Here is an 18,628-nt window from a genome sequence, read left to right on the forward strand (position 1 = left end):
TCACAAACAACCCCGGAAAATATATTCTGAGAGATGCAGAGGGGCTCTGCTCATGCAGGAGCACCCTCTCACATAAAACCCAGCACCCTACCTTCAGGATTGATAAGGCCAGCTATAGTGGTGACTGATAGGTTTATATGTGCAGTGATATAGGATAGATATAGTGAACCTTTGTAGAAGTAAGGGGTGCATGCACCACCTTACACAGGTTGCAGTAGCAGACCTGTGGTGTCAGTTTGAGTGGTCTCTCAGGGGTGGCACAATACATGCTGCAGCCCCTGAGAGGTCTCTGGGGTACCTATGCCCTGGGTATACAGTATACCATATACTAGGGACTTAAGAGGGTACCCCAGAATCCAATCTGGAGTGTACCTAAAGTACATGCAATCTATTTAGAGGATCCCGGCCAGTCTAAGTCGAAAACAGTGAAACATCAGCAAAACGTGGGGGTAACTTTAAGAAGCAGATCCTACTCTCCTACACCATTTTTCTCATAAATCAAAGGATTTTCTGCCCTAACTAATTCTAACTCAGGCCTAAAGTCATTTTTTTAAAACTCTTTATTTAACTAGCAGTCACAAGAAACATACCTTGAGCAAGTCAGTGGCTGTGTGGAAAAGTGATTTATTCAAAATATCAATGCAAACCTGTTATGCGCACTGGCACCACCGAAAACACATAATGAGCCATTCTCTTGTTGCAAGGGCTGGGCATTTATTTTTCTCCAGTCGAAAGCAAACGGAAATAAATCTTGAGGCAAATACACCTATTCTGAGGATAAGTTTAGGCTACTACAGAAGTAGGCTTGCTTGCTACCGACAGCCAGTCATGTTGACTGTGAGTAGTCTGTGTCTCCCTGGATCACATTTTGTTGTTGGTGAGGTATGTGGCCATCCTGCACACAGGTTTTTTTCTGTGCTTATGAATAAAAGATACCTTTCTATCTTCTCTGCCTGCTGAGCATATCTTGACATGCATTAAACGAAATTCCGCTCTGCCCGTGGACTTAGAAAAGAATGGATTTGGGAATTTTTTCATGCTTTACCAAACCCTATCCGTTACTAGAGCTGTCACCCTAATTAGGAAGTCAGTTGTCAATAACTGGAAAGTTGGTAACGTTTATTCGAGCATTGGCACCAGGGTTGGATTGGGATTCAAAATCGGCCCGGGCGCGCTAAAAAAAGTAGCTCACATTTGCATATTGCCTGTCCGCAAAACCCTGCTTCAAGGAAATTTTATACAAAAAAAGAGGGGGGGGGTAAAAAATGTACGGATTAGTCTACACTGGTGACATACACCTGAAAACAAGTGAGGCCACTTTTGCTCAGGCCCCCTGCCCCGCTCAATAGGCATATATTAATGGGCCGGCCCAGCGAGAGAAAGGGAGTGACACCTCAAGACTATAGGTCGCCCGTCCACTGCACCTTATCGCGCGCTAAAGTCGCACAATTCTTTGCTTTTTAAAAAAATTTGAACCTTGCGTTTTTAAAACTGTCACCTTTACTCTGTGCTTTTAAAATTTAAATTACTGCCGCCAGCGCATCTCACCTGAGGCTCGCTCTGATTACTAGAGCGCCTCAGCCACTTCCGCCCTGCTCCCGGGTCCAGATCACGTGACCACGAGGAGGGGCCTAGGCACCCGGCTGACATAAATGCCGGCTACAGCAAAGCATAATGCCACTCAATGATTCAGCTAGTGACGTACTCAGGTCAGAAAAGCTAGTAAGGGCCCATATGGGAACAGTCACACATAACCTCTCATCAATCCCCCAAAGCCACCATGACCCCTTGCTCGTTGTGGACTAAGGGTGGCCGACCTCAACACCCGCTCCTTACAGAAACATAATCTAGAGGTTTTCTCCCTCCGCCAAGATAACACCCTGGACATCCTTGGTGTCTCAGAAACCTGGCTCGAGGAGTCCTCAACTCCGGAAGTAGTAGCCACCTTGCCCCCAAACTACACTGCCATCTGCCCCAAAACCAACTTGGGGAAAACCAGACTGTAGGAAGGTGGATATCTGACTATATGGTTACCCCAACTTTTTGCCTAGTGTTTAGCTGGTTTTCGACTTAGTTGGCCTGGGATCCTGCTAATCAGGGCCCCAGGCTATCTGCTCTCACTGTAAAATGGACTCCATGTACTTTAGATACATATCCAATTGGGTATTGGGTCACCTTTGTGAGCCCCTGTATAGTGTACCATAGGTACCCAGGGCATAGGTGCATCCAAGGCCTACCAGGGGCTGCAGCATGTATTATGCCACCCCTAGCTGGCCATCCAAACTGACACAACTGGCTGATCACTCAGCTGGGGCAAGGTCGTGTAATCACCCCTTGCTTAGATATAGTATTCCTATATCTCATCTTATATATAGACACATATGCACCTATAAGTCACTCCTATGACAGGCCTTAACAATCCTTAAGGCAGAGTGCTTGGTTTTATGTGAGATGGTGCTCTAGCCTGAGTTGAGCCTGTCTGCAGCTTTCGGAACCATGTCCTTATAGCTGTTCTATGATATAGCCACACCATATACTCTTAAGTCCATTATAATCCTCGCGGTTAATGCTAACTTTGGTTTGGCTTTATCGAAACATGTCGTGTATGGTGTCATACGCTTGGGAATACTACCCCCTCGCCAGTTCTGGCGACGGGGGTAGCATTCCACCCTTCTAGAGGGAGAAGACATGTAGTTGTAGCTTTACCCGGTTAAAGTTAAACAGAGCCTCAGCATCACAAAATGGATGCTGCTGCCACAGACACAAGTCTGACCTCCTACAGCTGGGAGCCCTTCCAGCGAGGGAGGCCTGGACAATAGATTTCCTGCCTTGGGAGGTGCTAGCACCTCCCCAGACAGGCTATAGTGTATTGGGGCAGGGTGGGTTGAATGAAATGAGACACTGCCTGGGGCACACAAAGTGCTCCATGCATAGTCCGGTTCAAACCAGTTGCTAGGGCAATCCAGCCCCATGCTTTTGCACGAAACTGGAAATAGGGAAAGGGGTGTAACCACCCCCTTCCCTGGTCCCCCTCATAGCAGGGACCTAGCAGGTAATCCAGCCCCTTTAATTCGTATAAAGCTAGTAGCTGAGTCTAGAGACTTTAGATTACCCTGAACTGAAACTCTGAAACAAAACTCTGGACCTTCGACATTCTACTGGAACTAGAAGACTGAAGAATCTCCCTTGTAGTCAAGGAGTGACCACCCTGTTCAAACAGGCACCACCTAGCGAATTGCCAGTTTGCTTGGTCGATGCTCCTGAAAGATCCTGACAACCCTGCATCACAGGACTGGACTTCCAGACTTCTCCGACCCGACCCACAACTCCAGCAAAGCTGAGACCCGTGGCGGACACGAGAGACGTGGAACCGGACACCTGGCCATTTTGCTCTTTGCTAAATTGTGCAGCTTCTGAGGCATCCTCGAAGTTGTGCATTGGGAATTGAGAAGCCCCAACCCTGAGTCGCAAGTGCATCGAAGCTCAGCCCTCCACACTCCACGAGTGCCGCGTGGGGCCTGCTCTTGCATTTCCTCTTGACGCGTCTTTGCGGTTTCTAGCCCGCTGGCTAGTGGCCATCTTAAAGACTCCATTTTGAAACAACGCTGCTTGCCTGGTTGCTCTGGGCTTGCTCTTGCTTTCCTGTAAAGGGGAAGCTCCACAGACCTTGCTGGTCTGTACAAAAAGCTGATCTTTACTTCCTGCGTGGGTTGCCTTTGCCAAGGCTGGTTGACTCCAATCCGGAAGCCGACACCGCCAACAGTGAGAACCTTTGTGGGACAGTCCGTATCCAGCGCCTGGATGTCGTTGATGCCTCCTGGTCCACGTGGCTAAAGAGACAAGCTTCACTTCTTCACCTGTATGCAGCTCAACATCGCCTGGTTCCTTCCTGGTCACTGGCTAGTGACCCAGACTCTGTCCCTTCTGCTTTCAGGTTCTTCACTTCTCCGTTGCACCCTTGGATCCATACGGACATCTTCCTCCTGGTCGCCTCCAGCATCTTCTTGCAGCTCTCCATAGGAATCGACGATGAAACCCGACACGACTTCACACCTATGCACCCGGCTTCCCTGGGTGAGGTAACTCGAGTACTCCAGTGCTCCCGTGGGTAATAACTATCCAAGTGTCCTGTTTTAACTGGGTTTCCCCGCAAGTCCACCCGGACTGCCCGAAATCCACTAGTTTCTAACTTTTACGTTCCCATTGAAAGTCTATGAGAACTCGTGCGTGTGTTTAGACACTGCACACGCATCCTGTGAGACTCCTACTTCCTAACCTGTGGTTGTTCAGGGTAGTCCCAGCAATTCCCTAGGCCCTAGGCCTATTCACCTGTTCTGAAGTGGTTCTTATACCACTTACTTAGTATATGGTTCGTGAGGCCCCTAGGGCAGAATTGTATTTGTGCAACTTATAGTATGCTTATTGAGTAACTTGTGCTATATCTCGAACTCTGACCTCATAAAGAGTGCAGAGGGGTTGTGTTAGTAATAAATACATATTGTTATTGTTATTGTTATTTTTGATTTATAGCGCGCTCAATCACCTACAGGCCTCTAAGCGCTTGGGAATCGATGGTAAAAACAACAACTTTGACAATACAGAAAGGCTTCCACTAGCCTAAATGGCTCACACGGACCTCCTAAACAGCAGGGTTTTCAACCCCCTTCTAAAGCGTAGGAGGTTCTCTTCCCTGCGCAGTGGTTCAGGTAGTGTGTTCCATAGCTGAGGAACCAGCACCGAAAAGGCTCTTCCGCCCTTGGTGGCAAGTTTGTACCGAGGGCAGACCAATAGTTGAGAGTCTGAAGATCTGAGAACTCTCTTTGGGCTATACACTGCCAGACGATCTTTAATGTATGCGGGCGCCATACCATAGATGGCTTTGTGGGCTATACACAAGCTTTTAAATTCCACTCGTTCCTTGATGGGGAGCCAATGGAGACTCTGTAACAGGGGGGATGCTTTAGTACGTCTTGGCAGTCTGAAAATAAGACGAGCAGCATCATTCATCACCACCTGTAGCCTATTTGTCAGGGTTTTTGGTAGGCCAAGGTAGAGGGCGTTTCCGTAATCTATTCTTGAGATCACGGTGGCTGCAACAATGGAACACAGCATAGATTGGGAAATGATAGGTACTAATTTCCGTAACTGTCGGATAATGTTAGTGCAACTGCCCACTACTGAGGAGATTTGGTTGACCATAGAGAGGTCACAGTCCAATTTGATCCCCAGGCTCTTCACGTTCAGGCTCGGTTTTGGCGCCGGGCCTAGCTCAGCGGGCCAGTAGAGGTCACACCATGGTGAGGTGGCGGATGGGATCACCAGGACCTCAGTCTTATCTGGGTTGATTTTTAGGAGGTTTCCTGTCATCCACTGGACCGTATATCTCAAGATATTCTGAGTATGGAGTTGAGCGGCACTAGTATTGTCGACACTCAGCAACAGCTGCGTGTCATCCGCATAATTGTATACTGTGCAGCCCATACTCGCCAGGGAGGCAATCAGAGGCTGCAGGTATAGGTTAAACAGCAGTGGGGATAGGGCCGAGCCCTGAGACACCCCACATTCTAGCTTTCCCACTGCGGAGGCTTCTTCTCCCAGTTGTATTCTTTGTGTCCTTCCTGACAGAAATGACTGCAACCAACTAAAGGCCAGGCCTTTAATGCCAAAATCACTCAGTCTTTCCAGCAACAACGCATGGCTGACGGTATCGAACGCCGCTGAAAGGTCTAACAGAATCAGGGCGCTCGGTTTTTTACCGTCAGCCAGGCCTCTCAATTCATCCAGCACCGAGAGCATCACCAACTCGGTGCTGTGATGTGCTCGGAACCCTGCTTGTCGTTCGTGAAGTAGGGAATGGGACTCCAAGTACACGGACAGGGATTTTAGTACATGTTGTTCCAGTACTTTAGAGAGGAATGATAACTGAGAGATCGGCCTGTAATTTTTTTGTATTGCGGGGTCTGCACCTGGTTTTTTTAACAGCGGTCTTACACGCGCTTCCTTGAATTCTGCTGGTAATTGTCCTGTTTTCAAAGACCTATTTAGGAGGGAAATGACATGCTCCTCCAATAGGGGACGGGCTGCCTGAAAGACTTTAGGTGGACAAGGGTCCGCTGGGGATCCAGACTTGATTCTATCCATCAACTGCTGCAGACTCAGGGTGTCAATCTCTGGAAACAGTGTGATAGAACAGTCAGTTTGTTTACGAGGGCCTATAGGTATGGCCATCCCGTTAGGCATCCCACTCCTGGATGATGGTTCTTACTTTCTCCAGGAAATATCCCTGAAAGGAATTGCAGTTTATGGGGGACTGAACACTGTCTGGTTTTTTAGTCAACTCCGACAGGATCTTAAAAGTCTCTTTCTGCACGTTGGCTGCATTACTTATAGGAGATTCGTAGTACTCGGCTTTGGCGAGAGTGATATGTTTTTTATATGCGTTCAAAGAGGTTCGGGAGAGGCTCCTGGCTGAGTCCTGTTTAGTTTTCCTCCAGCCTCTTTCTAGGGCTCTAAGTTTCTTTTTGTGGTCCCTCAGTGCTGGCGTGAACCATGGGGCATCCTTACCCGGACCTTTTATCACCTTCATTTTCATTGGTGCTATCTGGTCAATAGCTTGTGTCAGACAACGCGTTAAATCCGCGTATTGCTGATCCAGACTATGATCTAAGCTCGGAGGGCAGTCTCTAGGCAGAAAAACCTTGGTCAGGGTCCTCAAGTCGACCTCTGCCCATTTGCGGGTTTTTCTGACCTCCGATGTTGGCTTAATTATTTGGCCCTTAATACGTATCTCGCAGGATATTAAATAATGATCAGACCAGATGCAAGGGGCGACCTCTTTCAGTGTTAGGGAGGCGTCTGTAGTCCACACCAGGTCAAGGGTGTGACCTTTGGTATGCGTGGGGACCTTCACTATTTGTGTAAAATTTAACGCTGACATCAGGGTGTCCAAGTGACGCATAGGTACGTCCCAGTGGGGTTTATCCCAGTGCAAATTGAAGTCTCCTGTGACTAAAATTTTCGAGTAGCGGGTACAGAGATCAGATATAATGGGGTCAAATAGGTCCTGAAATGTTGGAGTTGCATTGGGAGGGCGGTAAACCGCTAACACCACCCAACATGAGCTGTTTACTGTAACTTTCACTCCAAGTAAATCAGCCAGGTCGACTGTCTCTGATAGTAGAATTTCCACTGACAGAGCCTTTTTAAAAATCACAGCTACCCCTCCTCCCCGTGTGTTCCCTGGGCGATTTTGCCATAGAGCATCATAGCCGCTAGGAAGAGCGGCCAAGATGTCTGGCATTGAGCTCTCGCTCATCCAGGTCTCTGTTAAGGTCAATATATCTGTGTCGTTATTTTGCAACAGGTTATAGACCTCAATGTGGTGGCAGTGAAGTGATCTGGTATTTAAGCTCGCTATTTTCAGAGTGGAGTATGCATCTAAAGGTGTAATATTCAATGGTCTATAGATCGCATGTGTTTTTAGTTTCAGCAGGGTATCGTTATCCAGGCGTGCCTCACCCTTATCCAGGTTGCGCAAGTCCTCCGAGGTGTAGGAGCGCATTTGCCCAGAAGTCCCTGCCCCCGAGCCCGTCCGCACGCGGACGGGCGCAGATGGGCTGGACTCTGGCACGACTCCGGCGACGCTCCGGCGAGCCCGCCGCGCGTGCCCGCTGCGCGTCAACATGGCTGCCTTAAGTACTGGTCTAGCGTCCTTCTGACGACTAGACCAGCCAATCCTTGTCCCTCACCAAAGATGTCCGCCGTTCTGGCGGTGTGGTGCCCTTCCCAAGAACAATGATCCGCTCTAAGCGCGGTACTGTGGTAAATTCGAGTGCAGGTATGCGGTCGGATTCAATTTTAAAAACAGGGTACAGTGGTAAAATTAAACTAACATAAAACGGACAAAACGGGGATTTTTTTTAGAAGCGAGGTTTTGCTCTCAGTGAGCGCGCTAATTTATTCACATTAAAGTGGAACACCTCTGCGTTGTCCAAGAGGCTATTCCCAAGTGATTGGCCGCCTAATTTGCCTTGGCTTGATTGGCCGCCTAATATATTTTATATATACCTGGTGTGGTGTCCTTTCATCTGGTATTCAAGGGGTTATTATTGGTAAAACAATTGGCTTCACATGCTCTCTGAAGTATTAGCCTAAGACTGCTTTGTCCATGCTACCACTAGGATAGCTGGTCTATAAGGTTGACTTTACAACCATCACCATGAGGGTTGTTTGGACTGATACAGGGTGCCCACTAGAATAGTGGACATCACATATCAGGCCAACTTCTCACACTGACACAGCAAGCATCTCCCTGTCTACCAGGCTGAAGCATGCCATAGACTCAGTAGCTCCCATGCGTAGAGTTAGAATCAGGGATAAAGGTAAAGGGGCCCTGTGGTTCAATGACTCCCTAAGAGACTTGAAACAAACCCTCCGCCAGCGGGAGAGAGCATGGCGTAAAGCCTATGATGCAGACTCCCGCTCAGTGTACCTCTCCACGTTCGGAGCTTACAAAAAAGCCATCCTAGCAAGGAAAGCCGAATTCTACGAACTCAGGATCACCACAGCAAAGGAAACACAAAAGGAAACCTTTCGTGTACTATCAGAGCTGAGACAAACACAGGTACTGAAGCCCACCCCTAGTCCGGATGACTGCAACAAGTTTCAAACCTTCTTTCTAGAGAACGTTAAAGACCTATTGAAGGAGATCTCTGTCACTCTCATCATCCCCTGCCTACTGTCACCTGATCCTCCGGTCCCCTCGTACGCTACACCGCTCACCGTCTTCCCCACATTGACCACTGACTCTCTGCCTCCTCCAATGGTGCGGGTCAAGTCAGGTTCACCAGCGAACCCTTGTCCACCGACAATTTTTAAGATGGCACTACCAGGGATCGAAAGCGAGGTACTTTCACTTCTCAATCAATCCTTTGTACTCGGCATCGACCCCGCTAACTTCAATGAAGCACGTATCATCCCACTTCTAAAAAAAACAGGAGCGAATGGGAAGAACCTAAAAAAACTTCAGGCCTATCTCACAACTACCCTTACTGGCAAAAGTGTTGGAACAGAAAAGGGGGTGGTGTTGAACAGAGTGTCTGAATTAAGCAGACCACTCTTACCCAGTCCAAAAATCAGGGCTTGATCCATCACCGTTTTTTAGCTCACTGCACCATCCCAGCTCAGAACCTGGCTATATGCAAATTAGTCTGTTCCTGTCCCAGTGCATGATGGGAACAAGGCAAACCAAACTACCAAGCCAATTCTTATACTGGGAAGGAAACAAGCTACCGGGGACCGGTTTCTGGCATTTCAGCCATCGTCGGCCCCTTTTCTGTATCGCTTTTGGCCACTATAGGTGTGGCAGGGTATACTCAGACATGAGTCCCTTTCTCACTGCATCATCAGGATTCAAGCAAGCCGGGCCGAAGATGGCTGAAATGCCAGAAACCGGTCCCCGGTAGCTTGTCTCCTTTCTGGTGAAGAATTGGCTTGGTAGTTTAGTCTGCCCTGTTCCCATGATGCACTGGGCCAGGGACAGACTAATTTGCATATAGCCAGGTTCTGAGCTGGGATGGTGCAGTGAGATAAAGAACGGTGATGGATCAAGCCCTGATCTTTGGACTGGGTAAGAGTGGTCTGCTTAATTCAGACAGTCTGTTCATCACCACCCCCTTTTCTGTATCGCTTTTGGCCACTATAGGTGTGGCAGGGTATACTCAGACATGAGTCCCTTTCTCACTGCATCATCAGGATTCAAGCAAGCCGGGTCGAAGACGGCTGAAATGCCAGAAACCGGTCCCCGGTAGCTTGTCTCCTTTCTGGTGAAGAATTGGCTTGGTAGTTTAGTCTGCCCTGTTCCCATGATGCACTGGGCCAGGGACAGACTAATTTGCATATAGCCAGGTTCTGAGCTGGGATGGTGCAGTGAGATAAAGAACGGTGATGGATCAAGCCCTGATCTTTGGACTGGGTAAGAGTGGTCTGCTTAATTCAGACACTCTGTTCATCACCACCCCCTTTTCTGTATCGCTTTTGGCCACTATAGGTGTGGCAGGGTATACTCAGACATGAGTCCCTTTCTCACTGCATCATCAGGATTCAAGCAAGCCGGGCCGAAGACGGCTGAAATGCCAGAAACCGGTCCCCGGTAGCTTGTCTCCTTTCTGGTGAAGAATTGGCTTGGTAGTTTAGTCTGCCCTGTTCCCATGATGCACTGGGCCAGGGACAGACTAATTTGCATATACCCAGGTTTTGAGCTGGGATGGTGCAGTGAGATAAAGAACGGTGATGGATCAAGCCCTGATCTTTGGACTGGGTAAGAGTGGTCTGCTTAATTCAGACACTCTGTTCATCACCACCCCCTTTTCTGTATCGCTTTTGGCCACTATAGGTGTGGCAGGGTATACTCAGACATGAGTCCCTTTCTCACTGCATCATCAGGATTCAAGCAAGCCGGGCCGAAGACGGCTGAAATGCCAGAAACTGGTTCCCGGTAGCTTGTCTCCTTTCTGGTGAAGAATTGGCTTGGTAGTTTAGTCTGCCCTGTTCCCATGATGCACTGGGCCAGGGACAGACTAATTTGCATATAGCCAGGTTCTGAGCTGGGATGGTGCAGTGAGATAAAGAACGGTGATGGATCAAGCCCTGATCTTTAGACTGGGTAAGAGTGGTCTGCTTAATTCAGACACTCTGTTCATCACCACCCCCTTTTCTGTATCGCTTTTGGCCACTATAGGTGTGGCAGGGTATACTCAGACATGAGTCCCTTTCTCACTGCATCATCAGGATTCAAGCAAGCCGGGCCGAAGACGGCTGAAATGCCAGAAACCGGTCCCCGTAGCTTGTCTCCTTTCTGGTGAAGAATTGGCTTGGTAGTTTAGTCTGCCCTGTTCCCATGATGCACTGGGCCAGGGACAGACTAATTTGCATATAGCCAGGTTCTGAGCTGGGATGGTGCAGTGAGATAAAGAACGGTGATGGATCAAGCCCTGATCTTTGGACTGGGTAAGAGTGGTCTGCTTAATTCAGACACTCTGTTCATCACCACCCCCTTTTCTGTATCGCTTTTGGCCACTATAGGTGTGGCAGGGTATACTCAGACATGAGTCCCTTTCTCACTGCATCATCAGGATTCAAGCAAGCCGGGCCGAAGACGGCTGAAATGCCAGAAACCGGTCCCCGGTAGCTTGTCTCCTTTCTGGTGAAGAATTGGCTTGGTAGTTTAGTCTGCCCTGTTCCCATGATGCACTGGGCCAGGGACAGACTAATTTGCATATAGCCAGGTTCTGTGCTGGGATGGTGCAGTGAGATAAAGAACGGTGATGGATCAAGCCCTGATCTTTGGACTGGGTAAGAGTGGTCTGCTTAATTCAGACACTCTGTTCATCACCACCCCCTTTTCTGTATCGCTTTTGGCCACTATAGGTGTGGCAGGGTATACTCAGACATGAGTCCCTTTCTCACTGCATCATCAGGATTCAAGCAAGCCGGGCCGAAGACGGCTGAAATGCCAGAAACCGGTCCCCGGTAGCTTGTCTCCTTTCTGGTGAAGAATTGGCTTGGTAGTTTAGTCTGCCCTGTTCCCATGATGCACTGGGCCAGGGACAGACTAATTTGCATATAGCCAGGTTCTGAGCTGGGATGGTGCAGTGAGATAAAGAACGGTGATGGATCAAGCCCTGATCTTTAGACTGGGTAAGAGTGGTCTGCTTAATTCAGACACTCTGTTCATCACCACCCCCTTTTCCGTATCGCTTTTGGCCACTATAGGTGTGGCAGGGTATACTCAGGCATGAGTCCCTTTCTCACTGCATCATCAGGATTCAAGCAAGCCGGGCCGAAGACGGCTGAAATGCCAGAAACCGGTCCCCGGTAGCTTGTCTCCTTTCTGGTGAAGAATTGGCTTGGTAGTTTAGTCTGCCCTGTTCCCATGATGCACTGGGCCAGGGACAGACTAATTTGCATATAGCCAGGTTCTGAGCTGGGATGGTGCAGTGAGATAAAGAACGGTGATGGATCAAGCCCTGATCTTTGGACTGGGTAAGAGTGGTCTGCTTAATTCAGACACTCTGTTCATCACCACCCCCTTTTCTGTATCGCTTTTGGCCACTATAGGTGTGGCAGGGTATACTCAGACATGAGTCCCTTTCTCACTGCATCATCAGGATTCAAGCAAGCCGGGCCGAAGACGGCTGAAATGCCAGAAACCGGTCCCCGGTAGCTTGTCTCCTTTCTGGTGAAGAATTGGCTTGGAAGTTTAGTCTGCCCTGTTCCCATGATGCACTGGGCCAGGGACAGACTAATTTGCATATAGCCAGGTTCTGAGCTGGGATGGTGCAGTGAGATAAAGAACGGTGATGGATCAAGCCCTGATCTTTGGACTGGGTAAGAGTGGTCTGCTTAATTCAGACACTCTGTTCATCACCACCCCCTTTTCTGTATCGCTTTTGGCCACTATAGGTGTGGCAGGGTATACTCAGACATGAGTCCCTTTCTCACTGCGTCATCAGGATTCAAGCAAGCCGGGCCGAAGACGGCTGAAATGCCAGAAACCGGTCCCCGGTAGCTTGTCTCCTTTCTGGTGAAGAATTGGCTTGGTAGTTTAGTCTGCCCTGTTCCCATGATGCACTGGGCCAGGGACAGACTAATTTGCATATAGCCAGGTTCTGAGCTGGGATGGTGCAGTGAGATAAAGAACGGTGATGGATCAAGCCCTGATCTTTGGACTGGGTAAGAGTGGTCTGCTTAATTCAGACACTCTGTTCATCACCACCCCCTTTTCTGTATCGCTTTTGGCCACTATAGGTGTGGCAGGGTATACTCAGACATGAGTCCCTTTCTCACTGCATCATCAGGATTCAAGCAAGCCGGGCCGAAGACGGCTGAAATGCCAGAAACCGGTCCCCGGTAGCTTGTCTCCTTTCTGGTGAAGAATTGGCTTGGTAGTTTAGTCTGCCCTGTTCCCATGATGCACTGGGCCAGGGACAGACTAATTTGCATATAGCCAGGTTCTGAGCTGGGATGGTGCAGTGAGATAAAGAACGGTGATGGATCAAGCCCTGATCTTTGGACTGGGTAAGAGTGGTCTGCTTAATTCAGACACTCTGTTCATCACCACCCCCTTTTCTGTACCCCCTTTTCTGTATCGAAAAGTGTTGGAACAGCATGTGTTTAAATCCCTTTCCCACCATCTACAAGCAAACAACCTTCTGCAGCACAACCAGGCAGGGTTCAGGGCCCATCACAGCACGGAAATGGTCATGCTAGCAGTGCCAGATGATCTCAGGCTTCGGGCCGACAAGAAAAAGCTGTGTGCCCTGGTTTTATTGGACCTGTCCGCGGCATTCGATACGGTCAAACACAACCTACTTTTGTCGCGGATACATAACCTAGGAATCCAGGGCACAGCCCTCAGGTGGCTCACATCCTTCCTCAGTAGTCGATTCCAGAGAGTACAGCTGAAGGACCGGGCGTCCGACCCAGGTAATCTCTCCTGTGGCGTCCCACAGGGCTCTGTGCTATCTCCCCTCCTCTTTAATGCCTACCTATAGCCCCTGATAGCCGCATTAAATACCTTAGAGTGTCAGTTCTACAACTACGCCGATGATACTCAACTCATCATCCAGATCAACAGCTCCCCAGCCTCCCACGCAAGAACACAAAACATCCTCAAATTTATCGCCAACTGGATGACGGCCAATTCCCTCAAAATCAACCCCGACAAAACCAAGGTTTTGGCTATTACCACCGACTCTAATTCCTGGAGCAACCTCTTCCAGCATCAGGAATTGGGCACCGACCCGGAAGCGGTCCGTGGTCGTTAAGAGCCTAGGCATCAAAGTTGACGCTAAATTATCTATGACCCAGCAGGTGTCTGCAGTAGCGGGAACATGTGCCGGCCTGATGAGACACCTACGGAAGCTTGCCCCTCTCCTGTCTTTTGCCACTCTCAGACTGGCTGTGGCGGCCATGATAGTGTGACGTATTGACTACGGAAACGCCCTGTACATTGGCCTCCCGGAAAAGCTACTAGCTAGACTTAAGGTCACCATGAATGACGCAGCCAGGCTACTATTCAGACTGCCTAGAAGGGCCCATGCCACCCCTCTCCTACAACAACTTCACTGGCTCCCAGTCAAGTTGAGAACTAAGTTTAAGGGCCCTGCATTGTGCACAAGGCCATTTACGGACAAGCCCCCACCTATATCAAAGATCGTCTAAACCTCTACACCCTCAACATGGTGGTACGATCCTCAGAGGCCTGCCTACTGGTGTGTCCTCGTTTCAGCCTTACCTCTAAAGGGGAGAGAGCTTTTACTACCTCTATCCCACCACTCTGGAACAAATTGTTGGAGAAACTGCACTTTAGGAAGAAGTTAAAAACAGTTCTCTTTTCAGAAGCTTGGGGCTCTACCGAAATCTAATTCTTTACATCCACAGGCCAGGACGTGCTTGTCTCTCTTGACAGTACTTAGAGACCAGACGGTGATAACGCGCTTTTTAAATGCAAAATACAAATATTAATATCTCTGCCGTTGATAAAAGGGAGGTAATGGACACCCATCTACCTATAGAAAGGCCACTCAGACACCTACTGGGCCGCTGGCTGTATCAAACAACACAGAAACTGCCCGAATTGGCCCCCAGGCTGATCAAAAAAGCAGCCCACAACTGGAACTCAGATACCGGCCCCTCAGGCATTGCCCGAGCGCCCTCATTACCAATCCGACGCTGATTGGCACACCTTGCACTAGCCTGCTGTCGCTGAAGGGTGGTGAATGATGCCCCATGCCACAGGCATACTCCTGTATTGACAATGGGCACGTAGCCAGCCTTGGACTATAGACCTGTAGGGGTCACTGGAATTATGTGGCAGGGTACAACCAAATGATGCAGTAAGAGTAGGAAAATTATGCGGCTTAATGTGGAATATGTTGTGATGATGTTGCTTAAATATTTTGCCATTTGAACTGGAAAACTGTCTAGGCAAAGATTGTACCTCATTAGTACAAATTCAACAATCAAATACAGCAATAAACAACTGAAATATGACCAGTCACCCAATCAATCAATCATGATCTTTATTCGGATGTGTTATCCATAAAAGTACATACATTTCACATAATCCATCGTTAATTAAAGATTGTGACTAAACATGGATTATATTACAGGCTTATCGCTGAGGTATCTCTCACCCTTTCCGAAGAGCCTTCCACTGCGCAGGAACATGCATCACTACATTTTTATTACCTTTAAATCTGCTGGCGCTAGATTTATTTTTTCTTTGTTAAACTTTGCAGATTATGCAGCAGATGATGGATTACGTGGTAAATGCGGCAAATCCATTTTGATTCGGAAAAATGCCACAGCTGCAGAATCACACAATTCCATTGGCCCTGCCTGTAGGTTAATTAACTGATGACAATTGTGAAGAACTTGGTGCGAGACCCCTGTTCCTCCAGTTGATAGTTTCTTGCTTCTACTGCAGCTCACATTTTCTACCAGTTCACTCTTCCACCAGACCCTGCTGAACTAAGCTAAACCAACATTAAGCTGCTCTGCCACATAATATTGGAATAAACTCTGTTTACCTGGTATCTGTTGAGGGGCAGCCAGGGTGCTGAACATCACAGTGAATGCAAAGGAAACAGTTGAGAGAAGTATCATTGTTTGGAGCAATTTGTCGAGACGAGCCATGATGACACAAACACAACCTGCGCATCTAAAACAAAAGAACACAATGAAGGTGTCTTGAAACTACATCCCCGCACACAAAAGAGGCGTGGACAAAGTGCTCAAAGGAAGCAAAACGTTTAAGCTCAGTTTCCTGGTGAAAAATGGAAATGGAAGGAGCGCCTGTATTTAAAATTAATAAATCAAGTGTTGAAGTCCATATGAGTTTCTTTCTTATTTCTTCTTCAATTTTTTTAAAATTTAAAATGTTCCAATACAAAAAAGTTTCAGGAGGTTAAAGTTCAAATTCTAACAAGAAAGTTCTTCGATACTTGAATCCACTCGATGTAACAGTTATTCCATTCAGATCATTTGTTCCAGAAAAACAACTTTTGTTATACGCAGCCAAGGCGTTTCGTCCTCCTTAGGACATCATTAGGGCTCATTAAATTATAACTTTAGAATGTTGGTGTTGTATCCTATTCATCAATACTCGTTGCTTATTCGTCACCAACAACAAATTTCAGTCCTTTAGACAGGAAATTCTTTCAAACAGAAGACAGAATTCAGGCAGCTGATTTATCAGGACCCGTTGACGAAGACGACTGGGATTCGAGCCAGTAGGTAGATTGAGATCTGAAGATAAATATTGAGCTTTGGTGCTCAGGATCATAAGACATGGAATTTGGGCAGAGAAATATTTCGATTTGGAACCATTGAATTCGGTAATTAACAATACTTTGACTAATTGTTTTTGTGGAACAAATGATCTGAATGAAATAACTGTTACATTGATTGGATTCAAGTATCAAAGAACTTTCTGGTTGGAATTTGAACTTTGACCTCCTGAAACTTTTTTGTATTGGAACATTAAAAATAAAAAAAATTGAAGAAGAAATAAGAAAGAAACTGATATGGACTTCAACATCTGATTTATTAATTTTGAATACAGACGCTCCTTCCATTTCCATTTTTCATTGTTGTTACGTCATTGGTCTTAACGGTGGACCATAGGAAGTGGAGCGCCGCAACTATGAAAGATTTAATTGGACTACCATTAAATATCTCACCAGTGCATACTGAGTATTTCCCTCATCGTTGTTAATTTGTATTCAGTTTCCTGGTAGATGAAATGCATGTCGGGATCTGTGAGAAGTTGGCCTGGTATATGGTGTTCACTATTCTAGTGAGCACCTTGCACCAGTCCAAACGACCCTTATGGTGATTGGTTGTAAGTCAACCTTATAGACCAGCTATCCTAGTGGTAGCATGGACAAAGCAGTCTTAGGCTAAACTCAAGAGGGCGTGTGAAGCCAGCTGTTTTACCATATGCAATCCCTTAAAATACCAAATGAAAAGACACCACACAAGTTATATATTACAAAATATATGTATTTATTTCTAGAATAATCCCCTTAACTCTTTATGAGCACAGGAGCACAAGCGTTAAACAAAGAACACAGTATAACATACAATAAGCTGCAATGCCTGACGCGCACCTGTTGCTTCTGCTTTCCAGGTTTCCACACAATGATACCTCAGGGAGAGGGCATGTACACTGGCCGGAAGCGACGGAAGCCGGTGCAGAAACAAAGGCCATCAGTTGGGAACGGAAAGTCCAATCCTTCGAAACGCCACCAAGATCGCCTCAACATGGAGTTAGATCACTTGGCCAGCCTTCTTCCCCTACCACCGGAGAGCATTTCAAAGCTGGATAAGCTATCCGTGCTGCATCTGAGCGTCAGCTACCTCAGGGTGAAGAGTTTCTTTCAAGCCTTGCACGAGAAGTGCGCCAGGAAGCAGCTCTGTCAGCCCGCCGGTCACGCGATCCCAGACCTCGCCATGTCCGCTGGGGACGCCATGCCAGAAGGAGACCTGCTGCAAGAATCCCTCAATGGTTTCGTGTTGGTGGTGAGTGCAGAAGGGATGATATTTTATGTATCTTCAACAATTGTTGAGTACCTTGGCTTTCATCAGACTGATGTGATGCACCAAAATGTATATGACTACATTCATGTGGATGATCGACAGGAGTTCTGCAAACAGCTTCACTGGGCCATGAGGCCACAGCAGTTGGAGCCTGGGCATGAACCACAAGCTGAAGCAGGTGAAGAATACATGCTTAACAAGCTTTTCAGCGCACAGGAGTCTGACAGCACGCCGGCCGAGTACTCGCCCTTCCTGAACCGATGTTTCATCTGTCGCGTGCGGTGTCTGTTAGACAGTTCTTCAGGGTTCCTAACCATGCAGTTCCAAGGTAAGCTGAAGTTCCTTTTCGGGCAAAAGAAGAAGCCTTCCTCGGGTGCCTCGGTACCTCCTCAGCTGGCTCTGTTCTGCGTTGCGGTACCACTCCTGATCCCCTCTCTGACAAAACTGAAGATGAAGAGCATGCTCCTGAGGGCAAAGTTCAAAGCTGGGTCTTCACCAAATCAAAATCAGTTCCAGGTTTGGGCGATGCAGAGCTTGAAGGACGGGCTGGTTACCAAGGCTTCTCTGACTCTGAAAAGCTGCACAGTGCTGAAAATCAGATTAAATGTGTTACCCAGGAGCGGCTTCCATGTAGCAGCTGTAACCACTTTGAGGGTACACAGACCCGCCCTGGCTGAGTTAAGAGGGTTCTCATTTTAATTTTTACTTATTATAGCACATGCACTACACTGTTTATTATTGTGGCCCTGAAGAAGCGCCAATGACCTACGGGCAACAGAGGCGCGAAACATGTTGGCCTTGACTTTTGACACCTTGGCCGAATGGGCCCTTTTAGGGTCAGTCATTTTTTACACTATCACGTGCACATAAATTGATTTACCCTCCTTTTACCCAATCCCCACACACCCGCATGCAACATCCGGCAATCCTAAAAAAAGATCTCCGATAAAGTGACCCTTCGGGGGACCCGTAGGGAATTGCAACGTCTGCCCTACGAGGAGCAAACGCCCGATGAAGAAGCATG

General features: G+C 47.8%; 2 protein-coding genes across 2 annotated transcripts in view; one reads left to right on the top strand and one right to left on the bottom strand.

The window, feature by feature from the left end:
* The window catches only part of LOC147725661 (T-cell leukemia homeobox protein 2-like), a 203,544-nt gene that overhangs the window by 141,650 nt on the left and 43,266 nt on the right, over positions 1 to 18,628 (bottom strand). The window lies entirely within an intron of this gene.
* Positions 17,206 to 18,281, top strand: LOC147725662 (aryl hydrocarbon receptor repressor-like). Its single transcript, XM_086964600.1, is given in 2 exon segments — positions 17,206 to 18,103; positions 18,106 to 18,281. Coding segments are annotated over 2 exon segments (1,074 nt in total).

Source organism: Lissotriton vulgaris, chromosome 3_2, assembly GCF_964263255.1.
Source record: "Lissotriton vulgaris chromosome 3_2, aLisVul1.2, whole genome shotgun sequence".
Classification (NCBI taxonomy): Eukaryota; Metazoa; Chordata; class Amphibia; order Caudata; family Salamandridae; genus Lissotriton; species Lissotriton vulgaris.